This window comes from Lissotriton vulgaris, chromosome 2_1 (assembly GCF_964263255.1).
Source record: "Lissotriton vulgaris chromosome 2_1, aLisVul1.2, whole genome shotgun sequence".
Lineage (NCBI taxonomy): Eukaryota > Metazoa > Chordata > Amphibia > Caudata > Salamandridae > Lissotriton > Lissotriton vulgaris.
This window is the reverse complement of record NC_141687.1, coordinates 480257797-480281145: the sequence shown is the minus strand read 5'-3', so window position 1 is coordinate 480281145 and position 23349 is coordinate 480257797. Positions and strand designations below refer to the sequence as shown.

Genomic DNA, 23349 nt, shown 5'->3' with positions numbered 1-23349 from the left:
AGTCCCTTACACGACTTCCGCCCACCCCTAATAACAATCCATCACAAAACATTCAGTAATGCATCACGAAAACCTCAGAAGACTCGCTGTTTCACAAAAAATACTGCCATATTCATACTTACACTCTAAATCATTTGAAAACAGCACTGCAAGCCAGACTTCTTGGAAAAATCTCAATACTAGGATCGCCACTGCAATAATACACACTTATTACCAGGAAGGGGGTGAAGGACCAAATAAAAACCTAAAGGGGGTCTCTTGGCATGAAGAGGTGCTTTCTAATTCCAACCATCTTCTGCTACCAAGAGTTTTAGGAGCAAATCATAATCCACAATTTCGACACCCTAAAATTTCAACACCCTAAAATTTCACCTCATCCAGTTCTCTCACAAATTAAATTGTTTGTTAAGGCACCCATAAACAACTGTTAGCAAAAGTAAAATGTTTAAATAAGTACTGGGATCCACTTAATAAATATGTTATAATAGAGGGGCAAGCAACGTGAGTGACAGATATTGATAAATATCATTTATTGAGCACTCGTTTATCAGCCGTTTCTTGGCGCTTAGTGGAAAATTCTGTTGAGATATAAAATTATGTATATTCATGAGTGGCCCACTATGTACCATATAACCGTATATAAGTATGAATAACCGCAAAGTATTAGACGATATATGTAGGTTTAATGATAGATTCATAGAGGCCCGTCCAGACCTATTGATATAGCCAGGGCTACTCTGTTTCATTTCCTTTCATTCATGTACGGTTTCCTAGAAGTCACGTGATTCAGTTCGTGGTACGAAACCATGCTAAATTGCACAGTCTGCTTCTTTTGTCTTTTGTGTGTAGCTCAGGGAAAACCAAGGTCGCACCTGCCTTTCTAGTGGGATGCGCACATTCTAGCAGGGCCCGTTCCTGTACTCCCCAGGTTTAAGATAGATGAGAGGGCGCCTAACTGACCTGCCCCCAGAATAGCTTTTAGCTTAGCCACTGACAATTAGAAAGTGTCTTATATGGGTTTTCCTGCTGGCTAACTGACAACTTGTGTTCTTCCTTGTAGGGTGTTAACCCGAATGTGTGAAAACGTATATATGCTTTGTATCATTTGTGTTTCGTCAGTCTCCTCTACGCACCTCCATGGGTCGTGTAAACTGAGGCTCCCCTGTCAGGCCCTGTATTTGATTGAATAAACAATTCGACCTTCTCCATTGCCGACTGCCTTATTACTCCTTTATGATATATGGGCTATTGGTAAGTATAGTCCGGTTTTGTAAATTTTGATTCCTTCAGTTGGCGACTCCGCCGGAACTCCGTGATAGGGTCATCCCCTCCTGTTAACAGGAGCAGAAGGGACAGAGAGGAGTTCTGGTCGAGTGGGTGGACTAGAAGTATTTTGATCTGAAACACCCACTAGCGGTTAGACAATTGGAGAGTCCGCCCTCAAGCCCAGTATCCCTCCCAGCTGCTGAAGACCCTACGCCGGAGTCCTACGGGCTTAACCCGGGAGAAATACAGACTGTGTCGGTCTGTCTAGAAATCGGCAGTGGAGAAGTCGGTATCGGCCACCAGGTGAGTGAACCTTTTGATTAAACTTGGAAACGGACACTTGGAAGAAGTGTCCACTTGGAAATAGAAACTTGGAAATAGAAACTTGGAATTGGATGCTTGTAAGAAGTGTACATTTGGAAATAGCAGTCTGCTTTTTGAAGGTGGTAGGGGAAGCCGGTCCACAAGGGAATCAAAGGGTCTTACGTTGCAGTGCAGGGGCTGCTCGGGCAGACACCTTTTTGGATTTTGTTTTGAGAATAATACTTGGTGCCCTGCGAATCCTGGAGTGCTCGCTCGGCCAGATTCACTCCGGGGAATCCATGGGAACAGCTGGGTAAGCCTTTGCTCCGAAACACCGGCCCAATGTGATTTTTTCCTACTGAGTGGATTATTCATGGTTGTATTTCGGATTGGTCTGGAAATCTTTTTGAATTGATTCCCCGATCAGGATTCGACGGCTCTGTTCGTATTTGAAGACATGTCATTTGCATTTGAATTTATATTGAGTCATTTTGAAACCCTGATGCACTTTGTCACTTTATATGGTCAAAGAATAAAAGAGTCTAAGAGAGTGAATGGTGAAAGGGCGCGCCCGCATGAAAGATATGATTGAGTACGTATAGATGAGAATTGTGAATTTATTGTCATTATGTCGTGTTTCAGCAAAATATGTTTTGGGTGCTGCTGTCGGAGAGGTGCTCGGCTGGAAGAAAGACAGCCTGCCCCTCCCGATGGAAGCCCCAGTTTTGATATGTATGGTAAACATGGTCTTACACCAATTTTGTTTAATACTTTGTGGCATAAATACATAAAGGATAAAACTGAATTGCAATGGCCTTTAACCAGGTCGTTTGATGAGAAAAAGATGAATTATTTACAAAATAAAATGTTTATGAAGAAAAATCGCCAGTCAATGTTTGACTCCTTGAACCTATGGCTGAAGGAGGCTAAACGACGGCGAATAAGGGAAGAGAAATTGGGAAAGATTAAATCTGGACAGACTGTAACCCAAAAAGCAATAGCTTATGATAAAAAGAAAGTGGAGGAGAATATTGTTCAAATGGACAGACAGTTCTGTTTGGAAACAGATAAGTGTTATGTGGCCCGACCCGATACAGGGGATTAGATAGAGGATTTACTGGGAACTCGTCTGCCTCCTCCTTATGCTCCACAGGGTTTATACCCAGCAATGCCCGTGGCCCGAATAGATCGCCCGGGAGCTGCATCGGTCCTTAAGGACCCTGCGGGAGCAGCGGCTACAGCCCTGCTGGACGGGTCTGTACGGAGTGTCCTGCTTCCCCCTCCCTCACTCCGACCATCTACCTCACCTTTGATTTCGTTACAGCCAGACTCAGTTGTCCCTTCTATACTGCACCCAGTATTTCTCTCCCCTCCGGCTCGGAGTGCTATAGTCCCTGGAGCCTTGGTTACCTTAGATACCACGCCCAAGCGCCTTGGGTCTGATTCAAGCGACTTACGTATGTTCACCAGATCCTCGTTAGGAATGGAAGAAAGGAAGGCTATAGTAAACCAGGCATCCCAATGGATGCGGAATGCAATATATACAATGGAGGATATTATTTGGAGTACTATGAGAGATTTTGAACCCGTTGCCCAGCAACTGGCTTTTGAAAATATGGCGATCCAATTGATTTTGTTATGGAAACAGTGTTTTGAGGAAGGATTCGCTCCTCAAATATTGAGGGATATAAGAGATCGAGCCCATAAATTCCAATTACAGTCTGATGAAGTATCCAAAATGTAGCCACTCTTTTGCAGTATCGGGAACAAATGCATCGGAAGTGTGCTGATTGGGGAACACAGAATCCTATGAGAGAGGTACATCCTCTTTTCTTTCCAGAATTACCTGAAGTTACGGATAACGGGGGCAATGTAACTAGAGCAAGAGTGGACGCAAGGCTTCATGAACAATGGGTTTATACCCATTGGAAGCGAAGCGAGGTCCTTACATTAAAAGCCCAGCTCCCAGACCCTCGTAAAAATCCAACTGCTTATTGCAAGGAATTGGCTGAGGCCGCCAATTCCGCAATCATGACTATACCTGACATTGAGTTTTTTTTCGGCCTTTTGATCTTGATTGATATTTGGAGGCAGATACATGATAGGGATCATGCTCCTGAGTTAGGGGGAACATGGGATCAATTGAAGAATTGGGAAAAGGAACGAAAACCTGGAGAAAAGCCGCGAGATGAAGTTTTAGTGGTACCAGATAAAATCATTACATATATGAAAACCCTCCTGCCTCCTAGGAAGATAGATTGGGATAAGTTAGCTGCATGTAGACAGACGAAGGATGAGAGTGTCTCGGATTTCTTTACCAAGTTTGAAAAAATATTTATAGATTTTACTGGGCAGGATTTATCCACAGATGGGGGAATATGACTGTTTGTAAATAGGTTTGTCACAAATCTGTTACCTGAGAATATGTCTCCCCTCCAGGCAGCTGAGAGAACGTGGACTACGGCCACCCCGTCCGTGATCCTCAGTATGGCTCAGTATTATCAGCATCGAGAGAATGAAAGCAAGGAAAGGATTGAAAAGAAAACCAAAGACTTAAAAACTAGAGTCCTGTTGCAGCAAGTTAGTAGAGGACAAAATGCGGGACGGGGTGGGCGCGGTTCCTTCCAAAGGGAATTAACAGGCAGAGGAAGAGGAGGTCCTCCAAATATTGGTTTGAATCAATGTTTGTACTGTAAGCAGGAGGGGCATTGGAGGGCGGACTGTCCTCTGTTAATGGAAAGAAGCGGACCCAGTAGAGGAAGAGGACGGGGCCGGAGAAATGTTGATCGAAATAGCATGTGGAGGAATGATGAGGATTCTCGAAAGAACTATTTTGATAGTCCGCAGAATCTGCAGTACTATAACGAGAATTACAGGAACGAGGGGTACGATGGACAAGACTATGCATGAGACAGCCAAGGACAGAGAGGGGGCCACATTACAGTACCAGTTGACCAAGAGGGACCTTATGTACAAGGGGAACTGTTGGGTGCATGGGGTAAATTCCTATTGGATACTGGAGCAATGAATAGTTCAGTTGCTCATACAATGGTCCCAGGGGCTGCTCTGTCTGGCCAAAATAATGTATCAGTAGGATTCTCTGGAATACCTGTGGTAAGCTCCGTTTCTAAACCCTTGCCTTTCACCGTAGGTCCTATTTCCATACAGTCACACTTTCTGTTGACATCCAATTGTGGTGAGAACCTATTGGGTATAGATATTTTAAAGAAATTGCATGCTCGCATTTATTTCTCACCCGATGGTGTATATCTGACAATGCAGAAACCTTCTTTGACGGACGCTTAGTATTTTACGAAAAATGAGCGTCTTCCCCCTGAATTCTCTACAATTCCTCAGACTTTGTGGGCAACGGGAGACACCGATGTAGGTCTGTTAAAGATAGCCCTCGTGTCCATTACTCTGAAACCTAATGCGCAGCTGCCTCGCATTCCACAGTATAAAATTTCACCTGAAGGTGAACAGGCTATGCTAAACATTATTTGTGACCTTATTCAAAAAGGGGTAGTGGAAGAAACGGCAGTGAATACTTGTAATAGTCCGATTTTGCCGATCTTGAAGAAAACCCCAGTTGATGGTGCTCCAGATTATAAGAACACATAACGTTTTGTGATTGATCTGCGAGCAGTTAATAAAATGTTAGTCCCACAGTATCCTGTGGTACCCGATATAACTGCCATTTTGACAATGATTCCCCCACAGCCCAGTATTTCTCTGTAATAGATCTGAAGAATGCCTTCTTTAGCATCCCAATTCATCCAGATAGCAGACATATCTTCGGATTCTTATTGGCTGGCCGAAGTTTTAGATTTACACGCGCTCCCCAAGGCTATACTGAAAGTCCCAGTATTTATAGCCAAGCTCTAAAAGCACTTCTTGACGAATTAATTCTGCCACCCAGAAATACGATCATTCAATATGTAGATGATATACTAGTGGCCTCTGATACTGAAGAGGGATGCAAAGAGGCTACAGTAAAATTGTTACACCATTTGGCTAAGAAAGGGAATAAAGTATCCCTCTCTAAATTCCAATATTGTCGACAGGAAGTGACCTACTTAGGTCATTTTCTGTCGAAAGCGGGGAGGCGATTAACTCCTGAACGAATATCTCTTATAACTAAAATGTCTGTACCTCGTACTCAACGTGATGTTCGTGCTTTTCTTGGCATAACCTCTTACTGTCGCCAGTGGATTCCTAACTATTAACTCCTCTCTAAACCCTTGTTGCAATTGACAACCAAAGATGTGCATGAACCCCTACCCTGGACGGATGAATGTCAAGAAGCCTTTGAAACTTTAAAGTCTGCTCTTTGTTCTGCACCTGCGTTGGGAACTCCAGATTACCGAAAGCATTTTCACTTTATGTGCACGAGGTGGATGGATGTTCATTATCAGTGTTAACACAGACTTTTGGTGGAAAACAGAGACCCTGTGCATTTTTCTCTTCAGTTTTAGACACTGTTGCACGAGCTCTCCCAAGTTGTCTGAGGGCCACTGCTGCAGTAGCACTGGCCATCCGACAATCAGAAGGAATAGTCCTGAACACTGATCTCACAGTTATGGTACTGCATGCTGTGGATATCCTTTTGAATAGAACCAAGACCCAGCACCTTAAGAGTGCTAGATTGACAGGATATGAATTGACATTGTTTGCCCCTCATATTACTATTAAAAGATGCACTACTTTGAATCCCGCCACGTTATTGCCTCTCCCTGAGAAAGATGACAGAGTTGATGTCCATGATTGTGTGTTCAGAACAGAAGAAGAAACAAAAGGGCGTGTGGATTTTATTGACACCCCTTTACTCGAACCAGACAGTGAATTATATGTGGACGGCTCTTGCTTTAAGTTACCAGATGGCACGGCAACAGCTGCATATGCAATTACCACTTTGAAGACCGTGGTGGAAACCGCAAGGATTTCACACCACTCAGCTCAAGCAGCTGAACTAATCGCTTTGTTAAGAGCCTGTGAAATGAGTGAACGTCTGAGGGTGAACAATTTTACAGACAGCCAGTACGCCTTTGGCGTTGCTCATAGTTTTGGGAGGCTGTGGAGGGAGCGGGTTTCTATACTATACACGGCCAGAAAATTCAACATGGTCCCTTAATTGATCAATTGTTATTTGCCTTAACTTTACCAAAAAAGTTAGCCATTATCAAATGCAGTGCACACAAGAAAGTTGTAGATACTACTGGAAAGGGGAACGCCTTTGCCGATTCAGTAGCAAAAGAAACGGCTCAGGCTAAATGAAGTCCCATGTTTCTTAATACATCTGCCCGGTGGCCCACCGAAACATTCCTTTTTGATAGTACCCTTGAAAGTGTGAAAGAGTTGCAGAAAGAAGCGACTGTTGAAGAGATGCAGAGGTGGTAACGGGAGGTTGGGAAACTGGATGAGAATGGATGTTGGATAGAATGATCTGAGAAGCAGCGATGGTTGCTCCCTAATGCATTGGTATATGCAGTAGTTACTATGGCGCATGGCCCGGCCCATATTAGTGCTAAAGGAATTAGTGCAGTATTAGACCCAGTATGGAATAACCCCAACATTTCTAAAATAGCAGCCCACGTTGTCAAATATTGCCCAGTGTGTTTACAACATAACCCTGGAGGTAGAGAATCTGTTTTGAGTGGCAATTTTACCCCGCCATCCTTGCCCTTTGAAGTCCTACAAATAGATTACATACAAATGGAACGTGTAAATAATTTGAAGTATGTATTGGTGGTGGTATGTGCTTTCAGAAAATGGGTCGAGGACTATCCCACCAAAGATGCCACTGCAGTTACCACTGCCAAAGTCCTAATTAAGGAGTTTTTCCCTAGATTTTGTTTGCCCTGAATTATCTGGTCCGACAACGGGCCCCACTTTAATGCCCTACTTGTACAAAGCGTCTGTGACGGATTAAAAGTAAGACAAAAATTTCACTCTGCTAGACACCCACAATCAGCAGGCCTGGTAGAGAAATATAATGGCATTTTAAAGCTCAAAATGGCCAAAATCTGCGCAGACACTAGATTGTAGTGGCCTGACACCCTCCCATTAGCTTTACTATCCCTTAGAACGACTCCTCATTCTAGGACTGGTCTGTCTCCATATGAAGTCATATTTGGCCATCCTGCGATTGTGTGGGGAGTCCCTAGGCCCAGATCTTTTAGGAATATTGATTATCCGTTGATGACAGATCACCTTTTTGCTTTGACTAAAGATCTGCGTTCTATTCATCAACAGGTATCGGACACATTGCAGCCACTACTGGAGGGTACTGGACATCGTTTGGAACCTGGCCAGTGGGTACTGGTGAAGAAATATCAACGGACACCGAGTTTGGAGCCCAGGTGGTCCGAGCCCTACCCCATCCTCTTGGCGGCGAGGACAGCAGTGTAGGTGCATGGCCGCAAGCACTGGATCCAAGCGAGCCACGTCAAGCGCCTCCCGCTGCCCCTGCCCATTGACCTGCAGAACAAAGACGGAATGCCGAGTCAGGAAGGAGAATTAATCCAGAACTTCGTGCCCTTTTCGGATGCTCAAGAAAAAGGGGAATCAAGTGGAGTGTTGCCTGAAGGGGGAGGTGAGATAGCTCAATCAGAAGCAGCTGCCAGTCCCGAGGCACCACAAGAGGTGACCGAGTCTGTTACCCATGCCACTGAATTGTTTTCTGACCAGGAGCAACCTGGCCATTGTCGATACGATCTGCGGCCCCGAAAACAGCGCGGTACTCCACTCTCCAATGGAAGGAATTAGATCAAGACTTTGTGATACAAAACATCGAGTAGAGTGATTGGGGTACTGAGCGAGACACTGGACTGAACTCGCAAAGAGATTGGAACATTGTGTAATAGGCTCTGTTCAGAAAGAAAGACTGAGTTAAGGGCCGCAATCGTGTTTTTGGAATCTGAAAGTTTGTTTTTCCTTGGATGAGACATATAAGAGTCTGCCTGTGAGGCTCTGAAAATGAACACATGGAAGAAGATCCCTTAGTGGAAAGAAGAAACCCTCTGGTGGTGTGCGTGCTTTGTGGATACAAAGATTAGTTGTGGACTTTTAGCAAGGGACCGAGATAGATTTGGACTTTTAGAGAGCATGTTTCCCTTTCAATTTATGATGGAAGATGAACAACTACTCGCCCCCCGACATCATGTTTATAATATGCAATTGTTTTACGGATGGCCCACCAGAGTGAAGGTGGCATTCGTTGCTTTTATTGTCCTAATCACTGTAAAAATGATGTGTGTGTTTGTATGTTTGGAATTTCAACACCCAGTGCAAAAGTTGTTGAAGACCACTTCAGCCCCAGAAGAACACCTCTTTTATTCTCTGCCCCTGCATAAGGCTAGGCATAGGGAAATGTATTCGAAAAATGTTTTCATAGAAATGCTGCACCAAACCCACAGTACCACCAACAAAACAAACTGCTGGGTTTGTGGTTTGCTACCATCAGTTATGCTTCAGCATGAGTTGTTTATCTCTCTCCCATTATCGTATTTAGCCAGTTGTGAAGCCTGGTGGCAACTACTATCGTTGATGTATTCCCACTATGTTGTAAATCCTAAAATATATTCTGAAAGGGATTATGAAGCCATTTTAAAATATATAGAACGACACCAGGGATGTGATGCTGAGGGAGATGAAGGACAGGGTTCCCTAGATCCAAATACCTGTATGAATGTATATACTGATACAAACAAGCATTTACAATGCAATAGGTCTCGCAGCATTAAAGTTTGAGTTATTGGCATTGTGTATGACAATGCGTTGCATAAATTTTTTCAAAAACTCTGAATTAGTGTATAAAGATGATTTGCAAACTGTCAGATGTTGCTTAATAATAAGGAGAGGGAGTGAGGGTGTGTGAAGGTGAGGGTGTTTGAGGGTGAGGGTGACGGGGTGTGAGGGTGATGTGGTGTGAGGGAAAGGGGGTTTGAGAGTAAGGAGGTGTGAGGGAGGGTGAGGGTGTGTGAGTGTTGGAGGTATGTGAGCGTGAGGGTGTGTGAGGGTGTAGCAGGGATAGCATTGCATGTGACTTACTGACAGCTCTCTTGTGAGGTGAACAAAGACAGAAGGTAAAGAGTAATACACAGGAGCTGATTAATTGCACACACATCTCAGGAACTTTGACTCCCTCCCTCCGCAATTTTGCAGTACATAAAGTAGTCCATTTGTATGCGAAATTCGAACTATCAATGCTTTTGTACAGCGGGCCCTGTCTGGGACAGCCCTGCTTTGTTGCTATGGCTGCAGTGTGCTGCCAGGGGTGTTGGAGAGCTATTTGCTGCTAAAGTCGCTCCTTCCTCAGCATGGTTGCTGAGCCAATTCTTTCAGTTATGATGCACCTTCATAGCTGAAAGCCCAGTAATTACTCTTGCTTTAATCCTTCAGTGTTTCCTCTAAAAAAACAAGTAAGTGTTGCAGGACAGACTGGAGGCCTTGGAAGCTTAGTCCTGGACGTGATAAAAAATTGTGGGCGAACAGTGTCATCGCCTGCGTGAAGGGGCCGGTTATAAAGGGAAACCCCTGCCTGCCTGGTCTAAACTTGGGCTGCGCTGAATGTGTGGCACTCACGCTGCGAGAGTTGTTTCTGCAGCTGTAATGGGAAATCATTAAATGACCTCTCGGAACACATGCCCCAAACGGAACCCGCTGCCCCCTCTCGAGAGGAGGACCCCTCCTGGCGCCAGTGCTGTACGGGTAAGTGTGCAGCTACCCCTTGGTTGGACTAGTGCACTGCCCCTGGTGTTCATGCCCACATCCCGGAGGTACCACAGCACAACAGCTGGATGGGCTCGTGTGAGCAGGACTGCGTCAGGCAGCACGTTGTGGAGTGGGAGGCGTGGCTGCTCGAGGAAGCCGAGTGTCCCAGTGCACTACCACTGATGTGTATTACCACCTCCCGGAGGCGCCACAGCACCAGAGCTGGTCCTTGCCTGGGCACAGGGGGCCAGTGTCGGAAGCATTGCCTCGTGCAGCACGGTTTGCACAGAGACACGTTGGTTGTCAGGGCAGGACTGCAGTCCATGTGCCTCCCTGTGAGCAGAAACCGAAGTGCACTCACTAGGGCTGTACGAGATAGGACCTGGATGCAACAGGAGGACAGAGCAGTCCGCATGCACGCGCTGTGTTTGCCAAAAAAAAAGAAAGAGCTGGATGAAACACGGGTTCAATGCGCTACGGCCCTGGCACTGCGCTGTCTCGGAGACTTCGCACACTGGCGCTGCCTCTGTACCCTCATGCAGTGGGGTTATCTCGGCACCATTATGCTCTGTGTCTTATGTACTGAGACTGGCCTCGGTGCCCTCCAGCACTAACTAGCTCTGGCCACATACTCCAATGCATCCTCGGTGCCCGTGTGCCTGTGCTGCCTCGGAGCCCTCATACACTGAGTCTGCCCCGGTGCCCCCGTGAACTTGCCCTTGTGCCCTAGCGTTGCCTCAAAACATATACTATGTTGCCTTGGTGCCCCCAAATACTTCTGAAGCCTCGGTGCTCACGCGCACCATTGTCTCCTCAGTGCCCTTGTGCACCGGGCATTCCTAGGTGGCCGCACGCACTGGGGACTGCCCTCACACCCCGGCTTCTAGATTAGCGCAGGCACAGCACCCCGGCCGCAGCTCGCATTACTGTCTCTAAACCTATTAATGCACAGACGTGTAAGACGCGTATTGTTATTTACCGCATGCGGAGCCGGCGACTCTTAATGCTGGGTTGCAGTGTGTCTGGCCTTTGCTTTCTTTCAATACAGCAGCCTTTTCCGCAAACGCAACGTGCCAAAAGCGGTCCCTCAGTCCCAATACTGTCACCAAATGTGACGCATAATCTGCCTTTTCTAACAGCATAATTTAGCCTCTTGGGAGGCGGGAGGCGCTGTTAACAAGGGAGCGAGAATAGAAAAGATGCTTGGGCAGCCGACAGAGTAGGCTCATGGACCGGGGGTATTGAGGGCATGCAGGGAGGTGGGCAGCGCGCAGGCACAAGATGGGATAGGCCGGTGGGACGAGTGGGAAGGTAGTCAGTCCTCCACTCTTGAAGTGACTGGTGGTCGGGTAGTAACTCGCACGAGAGGAAGGAGACACTGGTGTCCCTGGAAAGCGGTGCAAGGCCCAGTCTAAATTCCCTCACAGAGCGAGTTAGTGGCTCGAACCCGCACATAAGGAGAGGATGAAGCGAGCAGCTGGTGTCCCTTGTGCACCGTTAGATACCCAGTCTTCATGTCCTCGGCCCTTAGGATGGATAGTATGTTAGGGAGCAAGGTAGTGCTTTGTGGGAGAGGATGGCGCTTGGGGGACCGGGCCTGATGCGGCGGTCGCACAGGGCGGGCATCCCACAGGGGCAGGAGCCCGTCTGCGAGAATCTCTTGGTAGCACAGCGCAGTTCTGCCCGAGGGAAGGGAGCGGGGCCACGCAGCAGCGCAGTGCTTGCACAAGCATGGGGCTTGGTTGGCCGACAGTGGGGGGAGGTGGAGTAGGCAGGAGGGGGGGGGGCAGGCACGTGTTAACGGAAAGTGCAGCAATAGCTGAGTCGGGTGCCCAAGGGTAAGAAGGAATGGATCTAATTACAAAGTTGGGGGGAGGGCGGGGTGTTGTTAGCCTGATCAGCATCTTGTGATCCTGGGCAGATTTATAAATGTCATCGAAGTACCAGAAAATGGATATGGTCCTGGCGTGTGCTATGGGTGCTGCGGTAAAGAGCATCAATGCTGGAGTCGCATTATGGGTACGAGGTCAAAGGGCCCTTGGTTCGGCAGCCGAAGAAAAGGCCGCAAGGAGTCTAATTACAAAGGAAGGGGGTGGGGGGCGGGGGGGTGTTTCTCAGCCGGACGTTCATGACGCTGCCTGCACGACCCGCTGCCAGCTCTGGGGTTTTTGAGCCAGAGTGAATGCTGGGACTCGGGCTCGGTGAGGACAGTGAGTGCCCCCTTTGCCCGGGCCCCAGAGTGCCCCGCCGCTTCGGAGTGATATGCGGAGGGCCCTCGGGCGTGGGCATTAGGGGCAACTGAGCACCTGGGGGTGGCAGAGACACCTGCGAGCTTAGAGGTGGACAGGGACGCAGCGATGCTCGGGATGGCAGGCATAGCAAGGAGACCCGGGGGGCTGTTGGAGGCTGCCGGGCTGGTGGGTTGCGTAGCGGTGTGGTTTATGTGGCCACTTATTGGTCTGCGGGTGAAAGCATTTGGGTTCCCGAGGGCGGGGAATGCGGGCGAGGGTCGCGGACCAGTTCCCCTAAGGATTGCTTTTTGGGTACACCCGTATGGTGTATAGCTGTAGTTTAAGGCACAAAGTGGGTGGCAATTCTCTCCTGGACTTATCACACGATTGTAGACTGTACAGATGCATGCCAGGATTGAGACGCTGTCGGGTAATTGCGGAGCTGCGCAATTGTGCTCCACAACTGGCTTCGCCCGCGCTCAATAGTTTAAATCTTACGCCTGAGGGCGGCTGGCTCCAGTTTAACACTTCCTCTACACCCACATCTTCCTCGTCTTCGTCGTTCTCGTCCTCTTCTTCCTCCTCATTTTCGTCTGGAGGGGTAGGGGTTGTGATCCTTGTTACCCTAGGGCGGCTTGTGATTGTAGAGGCGGCTGTTGGACCGAGCCGGGTTTGAACTACAGAGATGCTTGAAGATGAGCGAAACTGAAACCTGGTGCGGGGCGGGACTTCCGTCTTCAGAAGCCCGCGCACGACACACGGAGTGCCTGACCAGAGGAGCAGCGGTGACGCGATGCGGTGAGTGGGGTTAGTTGTGGGGGGTCTCTCTGTGTGCTTGTGTGTGTGGGCTGGGGAAGGTGTGGTGTGTGTCTGTATGTGTGCGCTCATGTGTGTGTCTCTGTGTGCGTGCGTGATCCGTGGTGACTGAAGAGCCTGCCGGAATCGGAGCACGCAACCTGATCCAATTCTGGCAGGCTGCGTGCGTGCGCGTGCCAGTCTGTTGTCCCAAACCTCGTTAGTCCTTGAAAGCCAGAATGATTGCAATAGGACTCCACTGCGACAATCGCTTTCGCGATTGCGTCGCAGTGCGAGCCCTAAAAATGATACCTGGTTGCAAGAGGAAATGCAGGATTTTGAACTTTTCAATTCCACGTTGTATTTTCAGCATTTTAAAGAACGCAATTTTACCAATGATAGAGCCCTGCCAATCCCCATCATAAATTCCACCTCTTTGTTTTGTATTAGGGGGGGAGGTCACATTAAGGTAGGGAGTAGTACATGTAATTATAGTTATACGTTGCAGACTGACAGTACTCCCACGATTGATCACTCCCCCTAATGTATATTTTGTGTGCGGAGAAAATGCTTATACTTGGCTTCCACGAGGATGGGCAGGACGGTGTTATCTGTCCTTTCTTTATCCCCCTGTTTATATTGCCCCTTCAGATTACCATAAAACTCATCAGTTAATGAAAAGAGAGATAGAATCTAAAAGGACTATTAGGAGCTATGACACTGATAGCACTGAGCAGATAGATACCTCACTACAGCAATTTGAAGACATTTCCAAAGGCCTGGTCCCATTCTGGGGTCCGATTTTTAATAGTCAGAATATAAGGTGTTTGTCCAGAATAGTGGAAAGCGTGGTTCAAACTACTACCGAAATTTTGACCAATCTCACTGTAGAGCTTCAGGCTACGAGACTTGTTTCTCTTCAGAATCGGATGGTGTTAGACGTCATCCTGGCAGATAGGGGCGGAGCTTGTCGCGTGATCGGCAGCTCTTGTTGCGTTTTATTGCTGATTCGGCCCCTACTATACATCTCGCTAATAAAAAATTACATCGGCTAGCTAGCGAGTTGCATGAAGAGAACGGTACTTGGTCCCTTAGTGGGTGGTTCTGGGCCTTTTAGCTACATGGGGTTGTAAGATACTCATGATCTTGGCAGGAGCATTTGGAATAATCTTTACCTGCTGCTTATGCCTCCACTGTGGTCCGGCATGCTGTTCCTTTTGTGCTACTAAGATCACGTCCGCCCTGACCCTTTCTAGACGAGAAAAGGTAGAAAAACAAATGATTCAAAAGGAAGTGACAAACCTCATGCAGATTGATGAAGGGGTATTTGTAGAGTAGAGTTGTTATATTGGCCATAGTAGGCCAAAAGGGCCGTCTGTTCAGATATAAAATTAAGTATATTCATGATTGGCCCACTATATACCATATAACCGTATATAAGTATGAATAACCGCAAAGTATTAGACAATATATGTAGGTCTAATGATAGATTAATGTAGGCCCGTTCAGACCTATTGATATAGCCAGAGCCACTCTGTTTCGTTTTCTTTCATTCATGTACGGTTTCCCAGAAGTCACGTGATTCAGTTCGTGGAACGAAACCATGCTAAATTGCACAGTCTGCTTCTCTTGTCTTTTGTGTGTAGCTCAGGGAAAACCAAGGTCGCACCTGCCTTTCTAGTGGGATGCGCACATTCTAGCAGGGCCAGTTCCTGTACTCCCCAGGTTTAAGATAGACGAGAGGGCGCCTCACTGACCTGCCCCCGGAATAGCTTTTAGCTCAACCACTGACAATTAGTAAGTGCCTTATATGGGTTTTCCTGCTGGCTAACTGACAACTTGTGTTCTTCCTTGTAGGGTGTTAACCCGAATGTGTGAAAACGTATATATGCTTTGTATCATTTGTGTTTCGTCAGTCTCCTCTACGCAACTCCATGGGTCGTGTAGACTGAGGCTCCCCTGTCAGGGCCTGTATTTTTTTGAATAAACGATTCGACCTTCTCCATTGCCGACTGCCTTATTATTTCTTTATGATATATGGGCTATTGGTAAGTATAGTCCGGTTTTGTACATTTTGATTCCTTCAGTGCGTAAACATGTGCAGTGGGAGAGCCATTAATTAAAAGCCAGGTAAAAAAGCCATGTCTTGAGGGATTTCCTGAACATGGGGTAGGAATGGATTTTGCGTAGTTCGGGGGGTAGAGTGTTCCAGAACTGAGGTGCCAGGAACGCAAAACAAAGTCCACCATGTTTTTTCCATTTAAAAGAACGCTGGGTCAGGAGATTGGAGCTAGCAGAGCGTAGGGTGCAGGGGGGGGAAACATAGCGTTGAATTCTATTGGCGATAAAAGCTAGCCCGTGGGATGACATGGCTCTGTGGATCAGACAGCCCAATTTGAAGAGAAAATGCTGGGCGACCGGAAGCCAATGAAGGCTCTTAAGCAGGGGTTTCACATGGTGTGATTTAGGTTGTCCATACACAAGTCTGGCTGCTTGATTCTGCACCAGTTGAAGCCGCTGTCACTGATATGCGGGAATTCCGGCATAGAGTGAATTAGCATAATCAATGCTTGACATAACTAAGGCCAGGGTGACTTGAATAAGGGCCTCAAAAGAAAGAAATATTCTAATTATCCTGATCCTGCGTAAACAGAAAAAGCAGGCAGAAACCACCGAATTAATCTGAGTCTTCAGAGTAAGATCGCTGCTTATTGTAACACCAATGCTTTTGCCCATGCTAACTGGAGAGGATGGAAGACCCATGGAAGAGGGACAGAAGTTGGAGTTCCAAGGGTTGGCTGAGGTCCCATTGAGGACAAGCTCCGTCTTGTCCGGATTCAATTTTAACTGGTTTAGGTTCATCCAGTTTCTGATGAAGGTCATGGTAGACCTAAAGGTCTCCATTGCGGAGGGTGACAAGTTGATAGTAAAAAGAAGTTGGAGGTCATCAGTGTAGTTGAAAATGGCTACTTCTCTCTTCCGTAGATCTAAAATTAGTGGCAGAATATACAGATTAAAGAGGAGCGGGGAGAGAGAACAGCCCTGGGGGACCTCACAAGTGAGTCACGTTTTCTCTGAGGAGAAACCGGAGAGGCGAACAGCTTGATAGCGGTTAAGGAAGGAGGAGATCCTTTTTAGTGGGAGGCCCCGGATGCTGGCGCTCTCGACCTGCTCAACCAATAAGATATGGTCAGCGGGGTCAAAGGCGGTCAACAGATCCAGGAGCACCTATGCCTGCGAGATGTTTTGGTCCACCCCCTTCCTGAGTTCCTCGTGGATCACCAAAATGATGGACTCTGTGGAATGTTAGGGTCTAAAACCCGCTTGATGTGGGTTTAGGTAATGTGAGTGTTCCACAAATGTGCTCAAGAAGCTTGCAACATGAGCCTCCAGTTTTACTCAAAAAGGGTAATAACGAAACTGGTCGGAAGTTGCTGAGTACAACGGGGTCTGCACCTACTTTTTTTGAGATAGGTGTAATTTCTGCGGTCCTAAAGAGATTGGGAATGATGCCCGTGGCGAGGGAATTGTTAAGGAGGGATAGGGGGGGTTCAGGAAGTTGTAAGACCTCCCGGGCAATGTGGGGGGGACAGCTATCTGTCGGGGAACCTGAATGGACCCTTTTAAGGAGGGAAAAGAAGACCTCCTGAGTGATTCATGGAAAAAGGTCGAAAGAAAGAGAATTACAGTGCACATGGGCAGGGTCCAGTGAGGAGGTGGTCCTGGAGATACCAGCTTTGATACTGGTGATTTTGTCAATAAAATAGGTAGTAAGGGAGTCACAGAGGAGTAGTGAGGGGACGGGTCTGGTGGTGATGGGGTCAGGTTTGATTAGTTCATCCATGATGGAGAAAATGTCTTTGGCTTTATTAGTGGAATTAAGGACTTTCAGTGAGAAGTAGTCTGATTTAGCTTTGAGGATGGCACTTTTGTAGTCTTTAAGGGCCAACATAAAGATGGATTTTTTTCGTGGGGCAATAGTCCTGTCTCCATTTACGCTCAGTTTGGCACCAGGCCAGTTTAATTTCCTTGAGGTTGTTAGTAAACCAGCGCTGAGCGTCATGTGGCCTCTTACATTTGATCTTTCTAAGGGGAGCCAGTCTGTCTCTGGCCAGAGCCAGCCAGGCATTGATGTTTTCAGCCTGGACATGAAGAGAAGCCAGATGGGCAGGGAGGCGGAAGGCTTAGAGGTGGCTAAAAGGGAGGAGAGCTCAGTGGTAACAACCCGGCTCCAACTCCTGGCCAGGCCGACGCCTGGAGGGGGACTTTAATGGTGGAAGTAGTCAGGATGGAGAATGAAATATAATGGTGATCAGACCATGTACAGCGAGTGACCTGTATGTCCATGATCTCCAAATTGGATATCCAGACCTGGTCCAGAATATGCCCTTCGATATGAGTGTCTACCTTGATGTGCTGGGCAAAGTACATCCCGGTCAGTAACTCTCTACCGAGCAGGGAAGTATAGGCATCCATCTTGTGTAATATGGCACCTAACTGGAAAATAGGGCATAACTAAAACACATTAATAAAGGCAGTTCTACAGATCATATGAAATTCATTTCAACAGTAATTATGTTTATCCCACCTGCATATGTAGAATCTAATGTGAAAATGCATATTCACAGTCATTGTTAATGCACCGAAGTGAGAGCGTATTAGAAGCTTCTAAATGTATACCAAAAGATGCACCTCCCTTTCTATCATGAAATGATGACTGATCCTACCTCAAGTAAAGAATGTGTTCTCCTCTCTGGTGGACTGAAGAGGAGGGGGTTAGAAGGAGCACATGCCCCAGTTCTCTTTATCGGCCCTCTTCTCCTCTTGTGCCCCACTCCCACCACTGTTGCTGAGTGTGCCAGTAAGCGACACAGAAAGTACAGACACAGCACCTTGCCACACACATTTATGCGACCAACTAATCTTCATTGCAAAGCAGTGTTGTTTGCTTAAAATGTTTAAATGCATGTATGTGCGTATATATATATATTGAAAAACACATAAATACACAGTACATAAAAAGTCAAATGTAAACATTTTGAGCAAATATATATATTTTGTTAACGGCCCCACCGTTTTTTCTGTGTTTCGATGAATGCCCTTCCTAAATTTCACTTCTGGAGAGGCCAGTAGTTGCCGGTTCTTTCATTACAGCCAGCCCTACTTAACGCGTAAAGAGGAAAGGCAAGCACCTCGTCCCTGTTGTCGGAAAATGTATATCAGAAACTAGACATCGGAGAGAGGGTTTTGCGGCGCCTAGTTCTGCGAGCAGCTGCCTTTAATCACTGCTTCTACAGTAGCTCGGTCTGTGGTGCATTGAGGTCCAGTAGCCTGACAACGTGTTCCAGGCAGCTGGTGCAGAAGAAACACAGGTGCGCCGGCTGCATCGCCGTAAGCATTGTGCAGAGCAGTGTTCCAATTAAATGCATCATGTACTTAAACTAGTTTGCATAACATCTGTCATTTGCTTATGCAAGGCATATTTGAAATGATGTTGTGTCATTGCATTCCCTCTGAACACACTGCACTGTCCTCACACAAACCCGCTGGAAGTGTCTTGCAGTACAAGGTTTCAGTCAACAGACACGGTTTTATCCTAGACCAACACTACCATTTACACAAACACTTATTTTAAATTACACAACATCAAGGGAGCGAATGTTTTGCATGCACGAAGAATCCACCATTAGATACATATCTTAATTCCTAGTTTGTGAACAAAATGTTTTTTTAGCACGTGAAACCGCCTCATTAAGCATAATATTATGGGGGCGCGTTCAGACCGGCTGAAAAAAGTTATTTTTGTTCCTTATTCCAGACTGTAGTTGCATCCTGCAATTGTTAGCATGAAAATCCATTATATTTGGAGCATTTTTGTTCTTAAACTATGTAAACAATAATAAGGTAATTCAAAATAAATTGTATCATATTATATTTGAAAAAAGCAACATAAATTAATGTCTCAGAAGTTGCTCTGTTTTAATATGCCAATTCACCCAACTGCATGAAAACTTCTCAGACAATATCTCGATTGTTGTTGATTATGCAGTCCAACCTAATTTCTTATTCGACTTGAGCATTACAAGATGTCACTGGAATCAGAGTAGATTTGTATCCAGAGATGTGACATTCTGTAAGCAGCACAGATGTTCAACAATTCAGAGATGGAAAATTGATGTCCATCTTGTACCAAAGGTGGACTTCACTCAGAGACACCTATTTTTTAATCTTGTCCTTTTTGGTGACAGGGACAAAAAGAAGATTCTGGCGTTATTTATGAGAGCCCTGCATCACTTTTGCACCTTGTAAGGTGGTACATGCTGATGTAAGGCTCTCCTAAAGATTAATGAAGCCACCTTGCGTGGTTTTGAGTGGCCTCATCATGAGTAAGGCAACGCAGTGCAAATCACTGCATTGCCTTGCTCTGTGTCTAAGACATGGCAGTGGATTTTCCCAGGAAACAACCATGATATTTGATGTTTCCCGTGATTTATAAAGCGATGTAAACCTAAGGAAGCGTGAAATCCATACTTCTCTTGAGGTGAGGTGTAACAAGGAAAAATATATTCATTTCTCCTCGCTTTTTGGTCTTTCCATGTGCATTCTGGAGCACACCTTGATAGAGGAAAATGCCTTGTAGGATTGTTTTTTTGCAGGAAGGCGCACCTTCTGTGTTTGTGCAGAAAGGTGTCTTTTCTTGTACAAAAGCATTCCTGTTGAAAATGTGCCTGTGCAGACAGAAATGACAAGAACTCAGTGTATTGCTTGAATACGGTGCATTCCTGCCCTTTCACTTTGGTGTAGGGCAGCACAGCAAGGTGCCTAGCTGCGCTGCCCTACGCCAAGAGGCATAAATGGGGCCCCCTGTTTTTTAACCAAATTAATTGTTGGAAATGTTCTCTTTTTTGCAGGGTCACCGCACATTTTTTGCCTTTTTTGCTGACTGGAGAACTGTTTGCTCTTTACCCCTGCTGACAATTGATAAAGTACACATGATGAAATGTGTGTATACCTAGAACATTTAACCTACTGATAAGTCCCTAACATATGGTGCAAAGTGTACCAAGGGCCTGCAAGTTAAATGTTACTAGTGGGCTGAAGCACTCATTGTGCCACCCACAGCAGTGACACCTGACCTCAGGCCAACCAGGGTAGCCTGGAAGAACAATTTAAAAATTGACAATTCGATCCCTCAAAAGAAATCCTTTTGACAGGACTAAACGTTCCTTTTAAATACAAATGATCATCTCTAGAGTAGGCCGTATTGCCCATAAAGGCAGGTGTATGACATTTAGAAGTAAGAAATTTAACAATTTTCCACATTTAGTTACAGTGAAAAAGCCTGAAAGATATTTTCATTGTCGCATGGAAAGTCACTTCCATAGAGAACACTGGATTACATTATTACATCTTAGAATGGTAATTTCAGTTTGGTAACATCTGGAAAATGTTTCACAGACTTTATAAATAGTTATACAAAATCCGATTTAATGGTACAACCAAATTTTATCTTACTATTAAGGAAAAAATATTTTAGAAAAATTATCTTAGCAGTTCAGAGCTTCCTATTGTGATGTGTGACTGGCTGTCTTGACAAGGTGCTTTGAGTGTGGGGAGGTTCTCTCCTTCCCTTGACACGATGACTTGGTGTCTGTGTCGAGTCTCTTGGTGGATTCAAAGGAGACCTACGCTGTCACAGGAAGATGTAGCTCACAAATGAGTCTGCCCCTTCTATTGTCCATCTTGTCAGGCTGGCAGCAATCTCTGTAGGGAGGAGACCTGCCCCAGAACTAGTTTAGAGTGAACACAAAGAAGGGCTCGCTAATTTCAATGGCCACACTTTCGGGTGAGCACAGAGAGCTCTGACCAGGGTAAGAAGGTTCTGCCATCTTGGACTTAGGGAGTGAGGGGAATTGTAAGGTAGATTACTGTAAACCACACAGGACACACTACAAAGAGAAGATGACAAAGAGCAAAAAGTGTAGGGGATAAATATATCTATAAAGTGTCCTTTTCCAAATATCAGAAAAAATAATGGGACGAACCGGTGTCCCTCAGAACCTGGGTATAAGTGTTTAACAAAAATATTGGTTCTGTCGGGATTTTCAATTGCTTTTAAATGTTCAAGAAGCATAAAGTTTACTTGTAACACATATCAACGATTTAAGAATCAGGTAGTGGCCTGTGTTTCCTACCAGCCAGTAGCAGCCTCAAAGTATTTCTTTATAGATTTCTTTGTTGAAAGACTTCTGTAAGTGTGGCTAGTCAGACGATTTACGTGATCTGGCAGAATGCGTCCTTACAGCTCTTGCTCATTTGGAAGACTCTACCCAATGAGCGAGAGCCAGATGGACGCAAACACAGATGACTACCTGATTCAGATGCCCTTCACATTTGCAGATATATTAGAGAATCTGTGTTTTGGCTGCATATCCCCCTTCCTGTCCTGTAGAAGACCCACCTTGACGCTTCCTACAAATTGCGCAAATTACAGGGTCGAAACGTCGACACACAACATATGTCTGCACAGCGGTCATGATCACAGTTTAACCTTTCAATGGATCCTGAAGCATATGTGCTAAAATCATAAGGACAAACAGAAATCCCCTTACCTTTCTTGATTGCACAGTCATTTTTGTTTTGTATATAGTGTGCTGTCTATATCACTAATCACAATATATCACTTTTTCACCACAGTCACCTAAACCGTTTTTGCAATTGAATTTGTATATTGCGACATCCTTGAATATTTGATATTTCCCTAAATATATTACTGAATTCTCACCTTGGTGTGTGTTATGTTCATTTTACTCCTTTTCTTTTCCAAATATCAGCACAATATCAAGACTGCTCAGATGAGTTACCTGTATAAAATAAATCGAACATGTCGGCAATTCATCAAAAGTACTATTTAAAATCTTAAATGATTTCACCGATTCCAATGCCTGCACTCAATCAAACCTTATTTCACACAAAAAAGTAACCTCCTTGCAAACTTCTTAAAGAATAAAAAACAACAGATATATCAGATCTTTACTACCCCTGTAGAAGCAGATATTGATGCTAGAAGGACTAATGATGTCCTGCCAAAGGGTAACTTCCGCCTAGGAAAGTTTAAACCTTTAACACTTGAGGTGGTTCAGAGCTCCTCAGAAAAGGTGAAATCCAGATCCATTCAAGACCCTTGCCCACCCTGAATTAAGGCCTCACTTTACAGCCAGCTTGCTCCCGCAATTCAACACTATTTAATTTAACCGTGGAATCAGGCATCGTTCTTTTACCATGGAAATCTTCACAAGCATCACTCATTGAAAAAAAAAGCCAACATTGATTCCAATATTCTATCCAATTACTATCCAATCTCAATACTACTTCTATTAGGGAAACTTCTAGAAGTTATAATTTATAACCAACATACAGCCTATCTTGAGGAGAACCAAACGCTGGACCCTTCATAATCAGGGTTCAGATTCCAGCATAGTACAGAGATGACACTATTGGCCATCAAATGACTCACTAAGACTCTCTCTCGATGCGGGGGTTCCAGCAATGTTTGTGCTGCTGGACTTGTCAGCAGCATTTGAGACTGTATCTCACCCAAGACTGCTGTAATGATTACAAGAGTTAGGCATCCATGAAATGACCTATCAATGGCGTCAAAACTATTTGGAAAATAGAACTGAAACTATTGCTCTTGGCCCTCCTAAATCCCACAAGATACAGATTAACAAGGGTTTGCTGCAGGGCTCCTGCCTGAGCCCGCATTGTTCAAAATATACATGGCTCCCGTTGCTAAGATCGTTGAATCATATGGCTTTGAAATAATCCCATATGCAGCTGACACACAGCTGATCTTCTCTTTTGATAAAGATCTGGTTATAATAAAAGATTATTTTGCCAAGGTAATCTTAGCCGTTTCCAGATGGATGACAGCGAATTGTCTTCAATTGAATGTCGGTAAGACTGAAATAGTGTGCTTTTTGGTAAGTCTAACTCACTTGGGTCTGATGAGTGGTGGCTCCTTGAACTGGGCGACGTTCCG

At 45.5% G+C, this 23349-nt stretch overlaps 1 protein-coding gene across 1 annotated transcript in view; it reads right to left on the bottom strand.

Annotated features, from left to right (window-relative positions):
* The window catches only part of LOC147730631 (uncharacterized), an 83103-nt gene extending 65733 nt beyond the window's left edge, over nt 1-17370 (bottom strand). The window contains exon 1 of the mRNA XM_086954095.1: nt 17040-17370. Coding sequence (XP_086810221.1) covers nt 17040-17370 — 331 coding nt within the window. The remainder of the gene's footprint in view (nt 1-17039) is intronic.
* Nucleotides 17371-23349: the final 5979 nt, after the last annotated feature.